Source organism: Trichoderma ghanense (assembly GCF_004382785.1).
Source record: "Trichoderma ghanense strain CCMA-1212 chromosome Unknown scaffold_10, whole genome shotgun sequence".
Lineage (NCBI taxonomy): Eukaryota > Fungi > Ascomycota > Sordariomycetes > Hypocreales > Hypocreaceae > Trichoderma > Trichoderma ghanense.
The window spans coordinates 770,458-787,080 of NW_027395673.1; the positions used below are offsets into that span (position 1 = coordinate 770,458).

A 16,623-nucleotide genomic window follows, 5' to 3' on the forward strand; every position below is an offset into this window, starting at 1 on the left:
CAGTGCCCTCCACTTCTCTTTTTGCACCACCTTACCTCAGGTTACCATGGCGCCGTCGAGATTCTTCCTGTTCCAACTTTTTGCTGAGTAGACTGCAATTCCTCGCAAAAACCGCCGCAGCGCTCCGCCCAGGCCTCTGATCATGTGCAAACTCTGTCCGAATGTTCGGTAAATCGCCACGAATCCGTAGATGTCAATTTCCCCCCGCCAAATGATAGCCTCACAGAGTTTTCGCCTGCGACGTCCCCTAGCTCCACGTTGCGATTATGCTCGAGACCGCGTCGCCAGACCATGTCCTTCCCGACGCGGATCCTCTGGCTGCCTCGCCCGCCGACGGAACGCTCAACGCTCCATCCAGTGACGCGCCGCACGTCGAGCCCGAGGGTCGGGAAGCCGCCGGCGAGGCTCAGGCGAACGGCCATGGCCAGCAGGACGCGACGCCGGCTCAGACCAATGGCCACGTGCCGCCGCCTGCGGAAGCCGTGGACGATGCTCGTGTGGACGACGGCGAGCGGCCTGCGAAGAGGCTGAGGACCCGGAATGCGACGCCGCCGCCGCCTGCCGTTCGCAAGCTGAAGCCCATCTCGCCACCGTGGAAGAAGATCGAAGCGGACGGCCCTACATCGTTCACGGAGAACGGACGGCGCAAATCCGGCCGAATCAACCTTTTGTCCACCCCGGCCGAGCCGCCTAATCCGAACCCGAAGCGCAATACCCGACATTCGATCAATGGATCGAATGGGAGCACTCCCAAAGACAGCCCGCTGACAAACGGCAAGCCCAGCAAGACCGCAGGCGTCAGCGCAACCAAACAGAAGCCCATGAGCAAGTCAGCATCAGCCAGCACCACGCCATCCGAATCGAATTCGAGACATGCTTCCAAGAGAGGCGCTGCTCCCGATCATCGGTCATCGGCACGACTGACCCGCCGACGAACTCCCTCTCCTCCGCCACAGCCCCTCAGACACTCTACACGAACGCGAAGAACACGGCTTAGCGATGCAGTTGAACAAGAAGCTGCCGGCAATGCCGCAAGACATAACACCTTCGAAGGCTCCGGCAAGTCTCCGCGAGTCAAGCTGAGGGTTGGGTCTCGGCTTGGCGTGATTCCGTTGGTTCATCCGGACCAGGTACGGAAACGACCGCGAATAGGAACCGACTTTGACGATTTCTGGAATCGAGCCGGAGATATCCCTGTCGAAGATGGTGGCCTCATGGCATCTGAGGATGGACCACCCTACACAGACGAAGCGGCGCAGAATGACGCCCGCATAATACTACGCATCGAGAAGGAGGTTGAGCCGGGAGGGCTCCTTTCCATGCAGCGGTGCTCCCTGTTCGTACCCGAAGGAGAGGAGGAACCGCCGAGGCAATGGGCGCGACAAGACCATATGACGAGGGCCGCAGCCAATTTTCGAAAGCTCATGGTGGTGGAGCAGCAGCGGCATCGATCGACCGCCAAAAAGCTGGCTGAAGCCTGTCGCGAAGAATGGCTGCGGCGTCAGCCCAAGACTGCTGAAGAGATAGAGGCAGAAGAGAGAGCCTCGTGGCTGGCACACTATCGGGCTGTTCTCAAATCCCTATTCGGTACTTGGGAGAATGTTCGTACAGAGGTCAACAGGCGGCGATTGATACAATGGGAGGCGGAAGAGCAAAAGAGAGTCAAGGCTGCGCTTAATCAGGCAGTCAGTCTGTCGGAGCAGAAATTGCAAGCTCGGCGCGCTGGAGGCATAGATTCGGAGTCCCTCTTCGATGAGGATGGCTTTGACGATTTGAGCGACAGCGCTAGCGAGGATGAAGGAGAAGAGGACGAGTCCCGCCTCTCCTCAGCAGAGACAGATGCAAGTGGTGATGGAGACGGTGATGATGACAGCGATATGATGTCGTCTTCGGAAGATGAAGAGGATGAAGATCATAAAGACGCCGCAGACGAGGGCCTGACGCAGGAGCAGTTACGGGCCAAATACGCCAATATACCCAATCTCGAACGCGAAGATGTAGATTCGACGGCTGACAACGCGAGTCGAACCCCGGGCAACGCAGACGAGTCGGAGGCCGACACAAGCGATGAATCGGTGGATATGGACGATGATCTAGGTTCAAGCGACTTTGAAGGGAGTGGCGAGTCCGGGGACGAAGGCTCGACGGACGACTCGGGATCTGAGGAAGAGGCCGGTGGCCTACTGGGACTCTTCTTCGGAAAGTCAGAACTGAAGGCGATGAAGAAACTCGAAGCTGAACCTGAAGGCCAGGAAAAAGACGAGACGGGTGTCCAGGCTGATGCATCTGGGGCCGAGATTACGCATCCTGATAAGGTGATGGAAGAGGACGATGACGATGAGATGTCGCTCGTCCACCATCCTGATTCTGTCAACGGCGACAACGCAAAGGAATTGGGCGAGAGCGCCGGTCCTTTGACACCTGCGACGGAGCCCAAGCTGAACGGTCTGCACAGCCCCAAGCAGCAGGATGACGAAGAAGCCAAGAAATCTGCCACCCATCCCGAGCCAGCCGATGCAGATTTGGGACAGATGGATGAGGACGTTCCAATGGCCGATGTTCCAGAACCAGCGGCCAGCGGAGCAACAAAACCGAAAGACCCTGCAGCCACGGAAGCGCCAGAGAAGGATGGTCCCCCTGGAACTGAAGCAGCAAATGTTCGTTCTGAGATCTCACCTGGTGCGTCCTCACCGACAACAGCGGACGCCAAACCAGAAACGAAGCCATCAAAAACCGAGACAACACCGCCAAAAGAGATTGAGCGGGCTGGATCATCCACCGCCGTAACCCGAGTCTCAACACCGCAACCTACAGGCCACAAGGTAGAAGTTCCCTTTCTCCTCAGGGGAACACTGCGCGAGTACCAAAGGCAAGGCCTCGACTGGCTGGCCGGCCTTTATGAAAACAATACGAATGGCATCCTCGCAGATGAGATGGGTCTGGGCAAAACGATCCAGACCATTGCGCTGTTGGCGCACCTTGCCTGTCGTCACGAAGTCTGGGGCCCTCATCTTGTCATCGTGCCCACCAGTGTCATGCTGAACTGGGAGATGGAATTCAAGAAGTGGTGTCCCGGCTTCAAGATTCTCGCCTACTACGGATCCCAGGAGGAACGCAAGAGAAAACGACAAGGATGGAACAATGACGACGTATGGAATGTCTGCATCACCTCATACCAGCTGGTACTCCAAGACCAGCAGGTGTTTAGGCGACGGAGGTGGCACTACATGATCCTGGACGAAGCGCACAATATCAAGAACTTCAAATCGCAGCGGTGGCAGACGCTGCTAGGGTTTAACACGCACTCACGTCTACTCCTCACAGGAACTCCGCTTCAGAACAACCTCACGGAGCTGTGGTCGCTGCTCTTCTTCCTCATGCCCGCGGAGAACGGCGTCGGGGGCTTTGCTGATTTGCAGGAGTTCCACGACTGGTTCCGCAAGCCTGAGTCCCAAATCCTGGAGAGCGGGAGGGACCAGATGGATGACGAGGCGAAGGCCATCATTTCGAAACTTCACAAGGTTCTGCGGCCATACCTTCTCAGACGTCTCAAAGCCGACGTGGAGAAGCAGATGCCGGCCAAATACGAACACGTCGAGTTCTGCCGACTATCGAAGCGCCAGCGCGAACTGTACGATGGATTTCTGGCACGCAGCGATACAAGAGATACACTGGCGTCCGGCAATTATCTCTCCATCATCAACTGCTTGATGCAGCTGCGCAAAGTGTGCAACCACCCCGACCTGTTTGTCGACCGGCCCATCATGACCTCGTTTCGCATGAACAAATCCGTACCTGCAGAATATCAGGACACGGTGAGGGTCGTGCAGCGGTCGCCTTCGAACTTTGAAAGCCCCATGAGCACGGTCAACTTGGGCTTTCTGAACCTAGTACCGACTCAGCATGAGCATCTATCCACCATCAAAGCCGACAGTATCAACCAGCTGAGTTCGCATCGCATCCTCATGGATCTTAGAGAGGCACAGAAGTGCCGAGCTCAAAACGCCTACACGACCCTGGACCCTTCCACGGTAGAGTCTAACATTGCCTACGTCGAGAGTGCTGCCCGATGGGGCCGTTTCGAAGAGCTGCAACACTGTGTTTACCTCAACGCCCTCCGCCGCCAGCAAAGGCCGATATACGGGAGCAATGTTGTCAATCTGCTGAATATCAATGCTCATGACCGTCTGCGCAAGCCCCGACCTCAGATTCCTAAGAAGGTCCTTGAGTGGTTTGATAACGATTCAGCCTTTTTGCGGGCGTTATCTCCATCCCTCGAACAGAGAGCCGATAGCCTCAAGACCACCATTGAAAAGTTCTCATGCGTCACTCCCGCGGTGGTGACTCGAGATCTCAACCAGGTCATTCTGGGTCGAAAAGGCGTCGAGGCGTTCACAGATGAAGACCTGAAGCTATCGGCGCCGGTGCGATGGGCGCCCTTTATGCCCAAGGAGCCCCCAGCAGACCCTTGGCACGAAGCGCGCATGCGTCTTACCATTCAGTTCCCCGACAAACGGCTGCTTCAATACGACTGTGGCAAGCTCCAGGCACTGGACAAGCTGCTGCGCAAGCTGCAAGCCGGCGGCCACCGCGCTCTCATCTTTACGCAGATGACAAAGGTCCTCGACATCCTAGAGCAGTTTCTCAACATCCACGGGCACAAGTACCTCCGACTAGACGGTGCCACTAAGATTGAGCAACGTCAGATCTTGACGGACCGGTTCAATCACGACTCACGGATTCTCTGCTTTATCCTGTCCACTCGATCAGGAGGGTTGGGCATCAACTTGACGGGTGCAGACACTGTCATCTTTTACGACCAAGACTGGAACCCGGCCATGGATAAGCAGTGTCAGGACCGATGCCATCGTATCGGGCAGACGCGTGATGTCCACATTTACCGCCTTGTGAGCGAGCACACCATCGAAGCCAACATTCTGCGCAAAGCGTCACAAAAGCAGATGCTCGACGACGTCGTCATACAGGAAGGAGAGTTCAACACGGATTCGTTTAATCGTCCTTCTGTCAGGGATGTCCTCGGCGAAAAGGTGGACTTTATGAGCGAGGGTGTTGCCGCCGCAGATGCCGCTCTCGACCTGGTTCTTGGCGGGTCGGAAAGCAACAGCGATCAGCGCCGCGTCGGCCGTGTCTTCGAACAGGCCGAGGACAAGGAGGACGTCGCCGCCGCACGCGTAGCAGAGAAGGAGATCCTCGCCGACGACGCCGACTTTACGGAGAAGCCTGGTGGAAGTGCGTCGGGCACTTCAACGGCTCGTCAAGGGACGCCGGCGGGCAAATCCATCTTTGACGGGGGCATCGGAATATTGGATGGACCTGTTGAACCCGGTGTTGACGCAACCGAGGAGTATAATGCCTGGGGCGGAAGAATGGGCAACATTGACGACTACATGCTCTCGACTATGACGGAAGAGCTTAAGCATACGAAACTGGAGCTGCCAAAGGATAAAAAGAAGGGGAAGAAGAAGGGTAAAGACATAAGAAAACGATGATGGGAGAGATGCGAGATGCCAATCCGGTAATCTGTCGAGCCAGTCCCTGTGTTGTTTAGTTGTCAATGTACGATTTTATGTAATTACATCACTGTGTACAGTATCCGGTCGTTTTCTGCTTGTAAGTTATGGTGTTTGAGAGAAGGGGGGGAGATTTCGGTTCTGTGAGGTTACCAAAACGGTTTCTGATGAAAGGAGTTTGGCGAGGGTTTTAAAAGGTCTGCCATTGATGCTTTAGAGTCACGATCTTGATTTACATGAAGCAAGACCCCTCAATGATTCTGATTGATAATAATCTATATGTTTACCTTGTGTTCTCGAGGCTGTAGTGGATGATGATGTGATAACAGATGGAGGTGCATGCTTCGCCGAGGCTGATGAGCCGATGTTTTAGTGCTAGAGCAGTACGATGACACGCGCACCGGACGCCAGCGGCGGAAGATGTCACAGCGCATCTGGGGCCCACTTGCTGCGTGTGTAAGCCAATGAGGTCGGGCCATATATTTGCCTCTGGATGAGCGGGCGTAGCGGTACGGGAGGGAAGACGCAGCATTACGCAGAGGGCGTCTACAGTTCTCGACAGGCCTGATTTTGAGTAGAAGCAATGAATGAAGATGAAGTGTGAACTTCTGGGGGCGGATTGTTCAGATGCTTGCTTGTAAGTTGGCATACGATGGTACCTGATTTGTTCCTGATTTGGGTAGACGACAGGAATGCCGGAACTGCAAGGTACGGGTACCTGACGGGAAGGTACAGGTACCGGTACCTGGAAACGGCTCCATCAGCAGAAGAGCTGTGCTGTGCTGTGCTGTGCTGTGCTGTGCTTTTGCTCCGGAGGTTCCATGTCGTTGGATGCCTGCTCCCCTGCTCATAGCACACCTCCACTGAGTTCGGCTACAGTGGACCTCAGGCTGCTGGTACAGGTACAGGTTCCATCCAAGGTCATCCAGGTCACAGTACCTTCAGCCACCCCCAGTGCCATGAGCATCAGCCGTGTCAGCCCCCCCTCGAAACTGAGCTTCCAGCATTGAACCTGTAACCCGAAAGTCACCCCCATGTCGAAATTTCCCAGTCCATCCTCGCCCTTCCAGCAAAGACAATCTCGCTTCAGACGTTAGAGCAGATACCCAGCGGGGAAAGAAACAAGCAAAAAACCAGCCATTACCGTCCTATTCATACTTTCCCCCCAACCTCTCCCACACGCAAAAACGCGTTGCCCCATCCCTGGGCCATTTCCACCACAACCGACCGCCGCCATTCCGCCGTCCCAAGCTCGACGACGCACTCAGGAGCAGCAGCCCGCCGCCGTCGAATGCATTGAGCGTCGCCGCAGGCTGAGCCGGAGCCTGACCCCCGAGCCCGACGCCGCGAAGAGGACACGCATAGGGGGCGAGAGCCAGGCGGCCACGACGACCAAGGCCCCTGCAGACGCGGAGGAGGCTGATCCTGATCCTGAGCTTCATCGTCACAGGAGGCCCCGGGCCCGGAGCCGGATTCTGGAGGCCTTGTGCTTCTTGTCTGCTGCCGGCGGCGAGAGAGCGTGCGCTGCGGGCGCGGCACGGCGACGAGGCATGCAGACGGCAAAGGGGAAGGCCGAGGCGCAGGGACGAAAGGCCAAGGTGGGTTTCTGCCTGTTCGAGGTCGAAGCGGATGAGACGTTGGAAAAGACGGAGGCTGATACAGGTTTGGTGTTTGATTATAGCTTGCCACATCGTACCAGGAGCTTCTAGAGTGAGTGTCCTGTGCTCTCCCGACGTCGCGCTGCGGCTTGTTGCTGACCGTGGTGGATTTCTGCAGCGAATTCTCGAGCAATGACCTCAAGTCCGTCGGCAATTATACCCTCGGCCGCCTCATTGGCAAGGGCTCCTTTGGCAAGGTCTACCTGGCCACCCACAAGCTCACGAATGGCTCCAAGGTGAGTGCTTCTGCCCGTCCACATGCCTAGGAAGGCGACTCTTGCTAATGAGCTTGTTTAGGTTGTCTTGAAGTCGGCGAACCGAACCGACTCCAACCTCGCCCGCGAGATCCACCACCATCGCCAATTCGTCCACCCCCATATTGCCAGATTGTATGAAGTTATCGTGACGGAGAACTTGGTGTGGATGGTCCTAGAGTACTGTGCAGGTAAGGTTTCGATGGATGACGCGAACCTCGACCCTCCCGATCTCCCGACAAGTGAACTGACACGTGCGGGCTTTCAGGTGACGAACTCTACAACTATCTGCTCGACCATGGCCCCCTGCCCGTGGCCAAGGTGCAAAAGATCTTTGCTCAGCTGGTCGGCGCCGTCAGCTACGTTCACATGCAGTCTTGTGTCCATCGCGATCTCAAGCTCGAAAACATTCTCTTCGACACCCACGAAAACGTCAAGCTTGTCGACTTTGGCTTTACGAGAGAGTACGAAGGTCGGACGAACCACCTACAGACATTCTGCGGAACAATATGCTACTCTGCGCCGGAAATGCTCAAGGGGGAAAAGTATGCGGGTGAAAAGGTGGATGTCTGGAGCTTGGGCATCATTCTGTACGCCCTGCTCTGCGGAGAGCTCCCCTTTGACGATGACGACGACAACGTGACCCGGACCAAGATTCTTACGGAAGAGGCAAAGTACCCCGAGCACTTTCCCGTCGAGGCGATTCCTCTCATCAAGTCTCTTCTCTCGAAGCGTCCTCTTCTCCGACCGACACTTCCAGAGATCCTGGCTCATCCGTTTCTGGCGGAACACGCGCCGGCGCAGCAGGCTATTCTCGAAACCAAGGCTCTGCCCCCCTTTTCCACTCACTTGGAGAAGGATTGCCTACACCGCATGCGCAGTGCCGGAGTAGACATTGACGCGCTCATGGAGAGCGTCACTGCGCAAAAGTGCGATACCTTGGCTGGATGGTGGACGCTGCTGCTCGAGAAGGAGGAGCGAAAACAGCGACGAAGGGAGAGAAAGCGGAAAGAAAGAGAGGCGGACAAGAGCCTCCACCGGATTTCGGTGGCATCGAGTCGGTTCGAACGGATGCTGCAGGATGTGGACGAGGATGGTGGTCTGACAAAGCAGTTTATCAGGCTGGGAGAACCCGCAATGCCCCGGACCCGCGGCAGACCGGATCGAAGGAGCGCTCACTACTACGATCTGGCCATTACCGACATGTCGTACTTTACGGAGGGAAGTCGTTCGAATGGTCCGCAGACCCCCGACGAAAATGGTCGCCACCGTTCCATCGACAGCCACTCGATCCGCTCAGTCTCAACCACGCGCAACTATCGACCGATCCCACCGCCCAAGGAAGGCATTCTGCGCAGTGCCAGATCTCGAGGATCGACGCTGCACCTCGTCACCACCACCGAGTCGCTGGGCCTGGGCGACCACAGCGCGCCACCGAGCTCACAGCAGCAGGACGACAGTAGTCTACAGAAAGCGAAGAAGAAACCTAGTCAAGCTATCATCGCTCACTGGAAGAACTGGACGCATTGGTTCTTTGAAAACACGACCAGACGGCGGCGCGGACATGAACGACGCACAAGTCGGAGCGTGCCTGATCTGCACAAGAAGGAGGGCAGCACCAAGAGCAGCAATGATGTCAGTCCTAGGCCGCAGACGAGCAAGTACCCGCACACGAACACCCTAGGGGCCAATGCCACGGCTCCCCTACCCAAGGGGGTCGTTGCGAACGGCCACTTGGGTAGGGCCAACGGGTCGTCCAGCTATGGTTCTCTTAGGGGAAGCGTGAGCGGGCCGGTCGGAACGCCATCTCAGCACCCCTTGAGGCCTCACATCTCTACCTCGCAGCCCTACAAGCGCCAGTCGCTCTCACCATCGCCCTTGACACCACGGGGGACTGTCCGTCGCTCATCCGCAGGCTTGCGGGGGAGAAAGTCGACTTCGTCTTCCGTATCTTCCGTCCGGTCAATGCACCACCACCACCACACCCACTCCAAGGCGTCCTCCACCAGCTCAACGGGCTCCGTGTCAACGACGAAAACACCGCTAGGCCGTGGACAGTCACCGCATCACTCGGTCAAGGTCCTCCCTGCGACGCCCACGGGCACAGGTTTCCCTTCGAATATTCGTCTCGTTCGCATGCCTCCGGTGAACTCTTATAATGAGGGTATGCCTTCGGCCCAGCCACAAGCTCCTGGATCTCCCAATCCGTTTGCGTCGGGTGTCATGTTTGCGAAGCGGAAGAAGAATATTTTCAAGGGCCCGAGCCTCAGTTTTGGGGGCCCTCACGGACCGATGAGGAATGCGGCCGGTGGTTCCCATTCCCATTCCCATTCCCGCAGTGGCAGCGCCTCGGGGTTGGGACGCCGTTCTGGGGAGATTACCATTCAAGAGGAGGATGAAGACCACATGGGAGGCGTCGACGAGGAAGAGATTGAAGAGGTGGACGCCTTTGCCCCAGTGGTGGGCGGTCCAGGGGAAATTATCGAGGAGCAAATCGTTGAAGACGAGGCGACGACCCCTACGGCGGAGGTTCACAGTCCTTCGGCGATTTCTCCCAAGAACACAATCAGTAGCCGCATAAATATCCCTTGAAGGGAGGAGAACGAATGATGCCATCCAACAACCTTGGAAGCGAAGCGGTCTGCTGGAAGAGAGATGGCAGATACCGTAATACAGCGTAACATGGAATTACACAGACACAGCCAAAGGGACAGTGTGCTCCCTACGACCACTCCGACTACTTTTTATCCTATCTTTCTTATAATATTTACCTTTAATCATCTCAATGAACCGTGTTTCGGCGAGGGTTGGGCCGAGATCGCCACTACTGTATACTGCATACGCACATACCTACACAACGAAGATGCTTTTCTTTGTCCCTCACGCCCTCTTGCTTTTTCTATTGCCTTGATCTTTCAGGGTTCGTTGAAGTTTGTAAAAAGCTCCTTCTTTCCTGTTTCTTGTTATATGTACGAGTAGGTATACCCGCTGTGGTGATGGATAGCAACCGTTGTGTTTCCTACGGCTTAGACTGAGCTAGAACTTTTCGAGAGTCGATAGAACTGAAGCCTTTCCTTGTTTCCCTGACCCGATCGTGGCCGTTTATGTGGTGAATGAATGCTCCAAGGCTGGATCGCTCACCGGTTGCTTCTCTTCTTCTTCACTCAGATGGTAGATATGTATGCATGTGTATATATATAGGTATGCATGTAAGGTATGACGATGCTCTTCCTAACAGGTAAGCAAAGCAAGGGGGAGAGATTTAGTGGCTGTGAGCCTCCCGCTCATGCTGCTTCCTCATCCTCTCAACAATAGCCGATCTCTCTTCCCGAAGCGTGATCCACGTCCAGAACCAAGCCATCATCTCGATGAACATGAACGAGAAGAGCAGCCTATTGTGCAAATGCTGCGCGCCAGAAGCAGAGTTCTTTGAAAGGGTTCCACCGGGACGACGTGATGAAGTTGACGAAGAAGAGGAGAAGATGGGTGATTTTGAGCCAAAGGCGTAGGAGTATGCGACGAGGACCATGGAGAGGAAGAAGCGGAGGGGGGCTGTGCGTTTTTGGTATGTACCGTGTTAGTTTCCTACAACAAGAACATGTATTTTGAGAGAAGGGAGGGGTGAAGGGGAGAGGTTTGTAGGAGGGGGGCGTGAAGAAGACGGACCTTGAGTGCCCCAGTAGTATAGAGCGCTGAATTCTTCGGGCATGGAGAGGGAGACGAGGTCGCTTATGCCGGAGAAGGCGAGGATGACGGCCACGAGGGCGAGGGCTGGGCTGGGGACGTCGAAGCCTCGGACGGCGGGCTGTATTTGTAACTGTTAGATACACGATGCTCCAAGAAGAGCAAGGGGCATGAAACGGGGGACTTACAATGTTCATGCTTTCGCCTAGAACAAAGACGAGGGCCTGGTCCTCGATGGTCTTGGGGCGGAAGAGGAAGAAGTAGGCGAGGGTGAGGTGGAAGAGGGAGATGGAGGTTATGATTGTGGTGGATGATATGAGGGCCATTGTGGCGGATGGTCCGGGAATTGAGGAGTTTGGTTGGGGTTAGGTGTTGCTTGAGGTTGGAGGGTGCTGTAAGTTGTTTGTGGGTGAGGGTGAGGGTGCGAGAGGTCGAGGTTGAGTGTCGAGGTCGAGGTCGTGTTTCGGAGAGGCCGTATACGTGGCACGAGCTCCTCTTCTTCGAAGTCGCTCTTCTCGTCGAATCTGCCGTCTTCGTCGCTCAAAACGAGCTGTACCTCCTACTAAAACCGAGAATCAAGCAAAGAAGCCGGAGGCGAGGGCGTGAAAAAGGGATAGAGGAGAAGCAGCTTGTTCGTTCAAGCTGGAGCAAAGACCATGTTGTTTGATCTGGCGTTCACATGCGCGAGTGCTCAGAAAGGAGGATGGATGTCTTATCGATTGGAAAAGAGCTTGGGGGATTGACGGAGCTGTGGCTGTTGGCGCTGCGGGTGTGGCGCAGTGAAGATGGGTGTGGACCAAGGTACTGAGCTGAGAGCTGTTGGAGCTTGAGAATCGTTTGGTGAAGCAAGCCCTCCGTTTACATAGCTGGCAACTCACCTCAAGTTGTCGACGATTCACTGCTCAGCAACACCAAGTCAAGTCACGCATGACATCAATTTGCTGAGAGATTCTCCATTCTCAAGGGGAAAAAAGCATGGCAATGAGCAGCCCAGACGCTCAGGCGGCCCCCCAGCTGGACACGGCCCGGCACATCAAATACTGGCAGCGATGCCACAAGACGTTCCTCCCAACGCCCTACACGTCCAACGACTCCACCAGGCTCACCTTTGCCTTCTTCATCATCTCAGCCCTCGACATCCTGTCCGTCCCCTTCACAGCCCAGGAACGAGCCGCCGCCCGGAGCTGGGTCCTGAGCCTCCAACACCCCGAAGGCGGCTTCTGCGGGAGTCCAACCCATGCCATTCCCGGCGAAAAGGCGTCCAAGGGGTCGGCCAATATTGCGGCGACGTTCTTTGCCTTGATTCTGCTCGGTCTGGCGGCGGACACGGAGGAGGAGCAGAGATCGGCTTTTGCGGGGGTCAATCGCAAGGCGCTGCTGCGCTGGTTGAAGAAGCTGCAGAGGAGTGATGGGAGCTTTGGGCAGGTGTTGTGGGATGGGGAACCGATGGGGGGGAGGGACATGCGGCATAGTTATCTGGCGAGCGCGATCCGATGGATGTTGCGGGGTGACTTGAAGGAGGGGGATGAGGATTGGGTTGAGGACATTGACACGGAGGGGATGATTGAGTATATCAGGGGCGTTCAGGTGCGTTTCCTTCGACTGGATGTGCGGTTCTTGGTACTAACCGGGGTGGACAGACGTATGATGGTGGTATTGCAGAGTCTTCTACGGAGGAATCTCACTGTGAGCATTCTTTGCGTCTGAATGAGTTGAGCATTGACTGATGATTCACAGCCGGCTACTCGTACTGCGCAATCGCGGCTCTGGCAATGCTTGACCGGCATTCTGAGGCGTCTGCAACAAAGGAGACGAAGCGGGCGCTGGACCGCGGCGTTGCAGATCGCGAGAGACTTCTCAGATTCCTCGCACACAGGCAGTTCAAGTATCTGTCAAGGCAAGAGGAGGCCGAAGAAAGCACAGTCAACCACCTCGAGGCTAAGCTGGGAGACTTGAGCCTCGATGGCGGAATTCCTTACACTGGCTTCAACGGCAGGTGGAACAAGAAGGCCGATACGTGCTATACTTGGTGGGCATGTGGCACCTTGAAGGTGAGTTTCATGCAGGCGCTGTGAGCCTCTCCCTCTGCTGACACTGATTGATATGCATAGCTACTTGACTGCGATGGCTTCTACGATCCTCGGCCATCTTGCAACTACCTGCTGGACATTACACAGCACCCCATCGGCGGCTTTGGCAAGTCGGTTGGCGATCCCCCGGACATTTACCATTCCTACCTGGGGTTGACTACGGTGGCTCTGCTGGGTGGAGCCGAGCTCAAGGAAGTCGATGCCGGACTGTGCTGCAGCATCGAAGGGGTCCGAAAGATTGAGGTTGCTCGAGATGGGCTGCTGCAGTCTTTGAAGAGGCAGAGGGAACAGCGTGGTGGGTGGCGGGCGGATGAGTTCTGGGGGAAGGCTGCGGAAATGGTCAAGGTCAAGTAGTGGCCTTACTCTGTTGGCATCGGAGGTTGACACTCCGCGAGAGCGGTAGAGCATATGATGGATTCAATCACTATGGGACAGCAGGATGCGTCCACTGATGTCTATATTAAGATGGCTGATTGCTGTGTAGCCGTTATGCTCATGCAGATAGGGCTGCCGTTGATATTATATGTTTCTGGGGAGAGATGGCTAATACCCAAGGTTCTGCTTGTTTGTGGATACTCGGTTTCTGATGTTATGGACGCATTCCCATGCTTTTACTTTGGGGGTAGTACCATTGTGAAAGCCGTCCTTTTTCAGAATCAGTCTCCTTAATGGATGTCAGGTACGTCACCAGGGCCTAGCCTATATATATCCATATCACGTCCTTTAGGGACATAGGATCTTAGCTTGATCATCATCTGAGAGAGATTCGCATATACGTCCCACTGGTATTCTGTCCCTGTGAGACGGTGATTCCCCCGATGGTCATCGCAATGGATAGATTGGGTGTCAGTAGTAGTACACTCTTTCATTACTACAGAGTCCACAGCTCTGATTCCCGAATAACTCGTTCATTTCTTCTAGAGTAGAGTAGATTCGGTATCATAGACAGCGAATGATAGACGACAACCATTAGGCATTAACCATCGGACAACAACCATCAACAACAACCATTAGACATTAGACAACCGTCAGACAACAACCACCATAGACAGCACCCATTAAAGAACACAGCCTACGTGTTCATCAGTCAATCCAGTTTGGCTCAACATCATCAAGCCTGTCAGAAAACATACGGCACGGCAAAACCAACGGGGGAATATCCTTATACGGCTCATCCCGAGTCTCGACACACCACGCCCGATACTCCATCTCCGTAAAAGGCAGCATCCTCAGCTCCGCATGCTGCGCCAGGAAGTAGTCCGCATCGTACCTGCGGAAGCAGTATTGAATGGCATCCTCCCCGTGCTTATTCTTCAGCACCATGCCTTCAGTGATGTCGTCCGGCCCGTTCACACCTCTGACGAAGTGCCGAGTCGGCCTCCCCGCAGCCGTCGCGATAACAAGCCGAGCATCCATGTACCTGGCCAAGTCCTGTGGAATCTCGTCTTTTCTCCGACAGTGGAAGACGAGTCGCTTCCAGTCCTCGCTGGGCCAGTACACCTCCTGACGACGCGGACCTTCGTACCCAGTCTCCAGCATCGATCTCTGTATCGTTGCTTGGACGAGGACGACGCGGGTGAGGTAGCTGCGTCGTCGGATGTAGCAGGCCTGGTTCTCGGCAACGTCCCGGTCGACGTAAAAGTAGTACGCGCTCGAAAAGTCGCAGACGTCTGTTGGCGGGGCCGTGGCGAGGGCGGAGATGCGGCTGAGGTCTCCCGTGTCCCCGAAGAGATGGTCGACGCTTGCCCTGTCGATGCCCTTGTACAGGGTGATTGTCGTGTCCGATGGATTCTCGGCAGCACGCAGGACGGCCTCGCTCATTGCCGTTTCTTCGGGCTGGCTGGGGCGAGGGACAGGGTCTTCTTCCGAGGTTGGCTGGGCTGCCTGATCTTCAGATGCCGCATCTGCGGCGAGGACCTCCTGGAGGGCCTTGAACCTCAGCTCTATCGTGTCCCGAACCCAGTGGAGGCAGGACTGGGTAAGTCGAGTCTTCTTGAAGAGGGAGTCCATAATGGCCCTTTTGGTCGGCCAGTTGAGCCCGCAGTCGTTCATGCACTTGTGCCATGCCCGGTCGTTGTCATCGCACGTGTTGGATTCCAGACCGTCCTCATACAGGTGGTCCGTTATGGCACCGAGGAAGGATTCGTTCAGCTGGTCGCTGATTAGGGTGGCGTGTGCCCTGACCAGCCACTTGCATCTATCCTGCCAGAGACGGTGGGCCACTTCCTCGTTGAAGCCGAGGTATATGAGTGTGTCCATGGATACCAGGTCCTCGGGCAGGACGGGTGGCTGTTGAGGCCGGCTGAGGACTGATGTGCTGGACATGGTGGTTGATGAGGATGGGGTCGTATGTAAGTCTGAGAAGGTGTAGATGGATTGGATGACGGTATGTAAGTCAGATAGATGCAGATGTACGCAAGTAGACGTAAGAAAGCGGATGTAAACGAAAAAGATGAGAAGCAGACATTCTAGAGGGATCTCGCCTTCTTATAGTGATTGCTGGTGTCTCTTCATGTTGGCTTATTCATATCGTTTGCGATTAGTTGAGGCTACGACTGAGCATCTCGTTCGCCTTGAAATCTGTATCATTTCAAGGCTAAGAAGCATCAAAGTATGCATGTTTTTAGCATATGTGGCTTCGTAACTGGGCTACTAGTCGCAGTAGAAGATTGTGCAACTAGGGCCATATAGGGAGTAGACTGAGGCTCGGAATGAACCACGACAAGCGAGCCATTACCAGTTTCCAAAGGTGACGTTGCCCTGGTGGGAGTCGCCTTGGTGGGAGTGGCTTGTCGTAGGGGGTTGACGTCGTCACAGTAGCCTGCGTTGGGTTCCTCGAGATATTCACCCTAGTATTGTAGTAACTCTGCATTCGGATAGTCGTCTCCTTGTCCAAAGTAGATCCATCCCATATAAGGGCGGTATGGCTGGGAAGCCGCTATATTTGCCGCGGGTCTGAAGCGCGTGGTGGGAGGGCTTTGGATCGTGGCGTCGAACGCTTGATACACGCTGGTCATGTTAGCCCTTGCCCTCCAGAGATGGCCAAGTTTGCGTCCCTTGGATGGTTGTAGACGGCTTGCGAAGACTCTCCGCGAGCTGAAAGAGATTGGCAGGTTCTTGCTGGAAAGCTACAGCCAGCCTTGCTTCGAGAACATTTCTCAGGTGTTTGCGGTTACGACCGAGTGTATGGTGCCAAGCGAGCTCCAAGTGCTCATTGTCTAGATCTAGACCTTTGTCACATACCTAGACAACCCTGACTGCGCCTCCACCAAGAAACAGGGCTGAAATCAACCTCTCTTCACGGTCCCCGAAGTAAGGTACTACCGCGTGAGTAGACCTTTATCTGGTAGTAGTTCTTTACAATTTAAACTACCCAAGTAGGTAAAGGAAGTCTGGACGCGAAGGG

At 55.3% G+C, this 16,623-nt stretch overlaps 5 protein-coding genes across 5 annotated transcripts; 3 read left to right on the plus strand and 2 right to left on the minus strand.

Moving 5' to 3' along the window:
* Positions 1-266: 266 nt before the first annotated feature.
* On the plus strand, positions 267-5,510 carry CCMA1212_007839 (Helicase SWR1; the record flags this gene model as incomplete). Its single annotated transcript, XM_073705000.1, has 1 exon — positions 267-5,510. One exon carries the CDS (start codon positions 267-269, stop codon positions 5,508-5,510), a length of 5,244 nt encoding a protein of 1,747 aa, XP_073556738.1.
* Positions 5,511-6,124: 614 nt separating this feature from the next.
* On the plus strand, positions 6,125-10,035 carry CCMA1212_007840 (Serine/threonine-protein kinase ppk16; the record flags this gene model as incomplete). Its single annotated transcript, XM_073705001.1, is given in 6 exon segments — positions 6,125-6,131; positions 6,783-7,198; positions 7,213-7,241; positions 7,308-7,425; positions 7,487-7,634; positions 7,712-10,035. 6 exon segments carry the CDS (start codon positions 6,125-6,127, stop codon positions 10,033-10,035), a joined length of 3,042 nt encoding a protein of 1,013 aa, XP_073556554.1.
* Positions 10,036-10,705: 670 nt separating this feature from the next.
* Positions 10,706-11,453, minus strand: CCMA1212_007841 (uncharacterized protein; the record flags this gene model as incomplete). Its single annotated transcript, XM_073705002.1, has 3 exons — positions 10,706-10,995; positions 11,110-11,248; positions 11,316-11,453. The coding sequence occupies 3 exons, from the start codon at positions 11,451-11,453 to the stop codon at positions 10,706-10,708; spliced, it is 567 nt and encodes a 188-aa protein (XP_073556553.1).
* Positions 11,454-11,912: 459 nt separating this feature from the next.
* On the plus strand, positions 11,913-13,571 carry CCMA1212_007842 (Geranylgeranyl transferase type-1 subunit beta; the record flags this gene model as incomplete). The annotated part of the gene is made up of 5 exons (XM_073705003.1): positions 11,913-11,916; positions 12,092-12,714; positions 12,768-12,813; positions 12,865-13,178; positions 13,239-13,571. The coding sequence occupies 5 exons, from the start codon at positions 11,913-11,915 to the stop codon at positions 13,569-13,571; spliced, it is 1,320 nt and encodes a 439-aa protein (XP_073556556.1).
* Positions 13,572-14,275: 704 nt separating this feature from the next.
* On the minus strand, positions 14,276-15,542 carry CCMA1212_007843 (uncharacterized protein; the record flags this gene model as incomplete). The annotated part of the gene is made up of 2 exons (XM_073705004.1): positions 14,276-14,289; positions 14,351-15,542. 2 exons carry the CDS (start codon positions 15,540-15,542, stop codon positions 14,276-14,278), a joined length of 1,206 nt encoding a protein of 401 aa, XP_073556555.1.
* Positions 15,543-16,623: the final 1,081 nt, after the last annotated feature.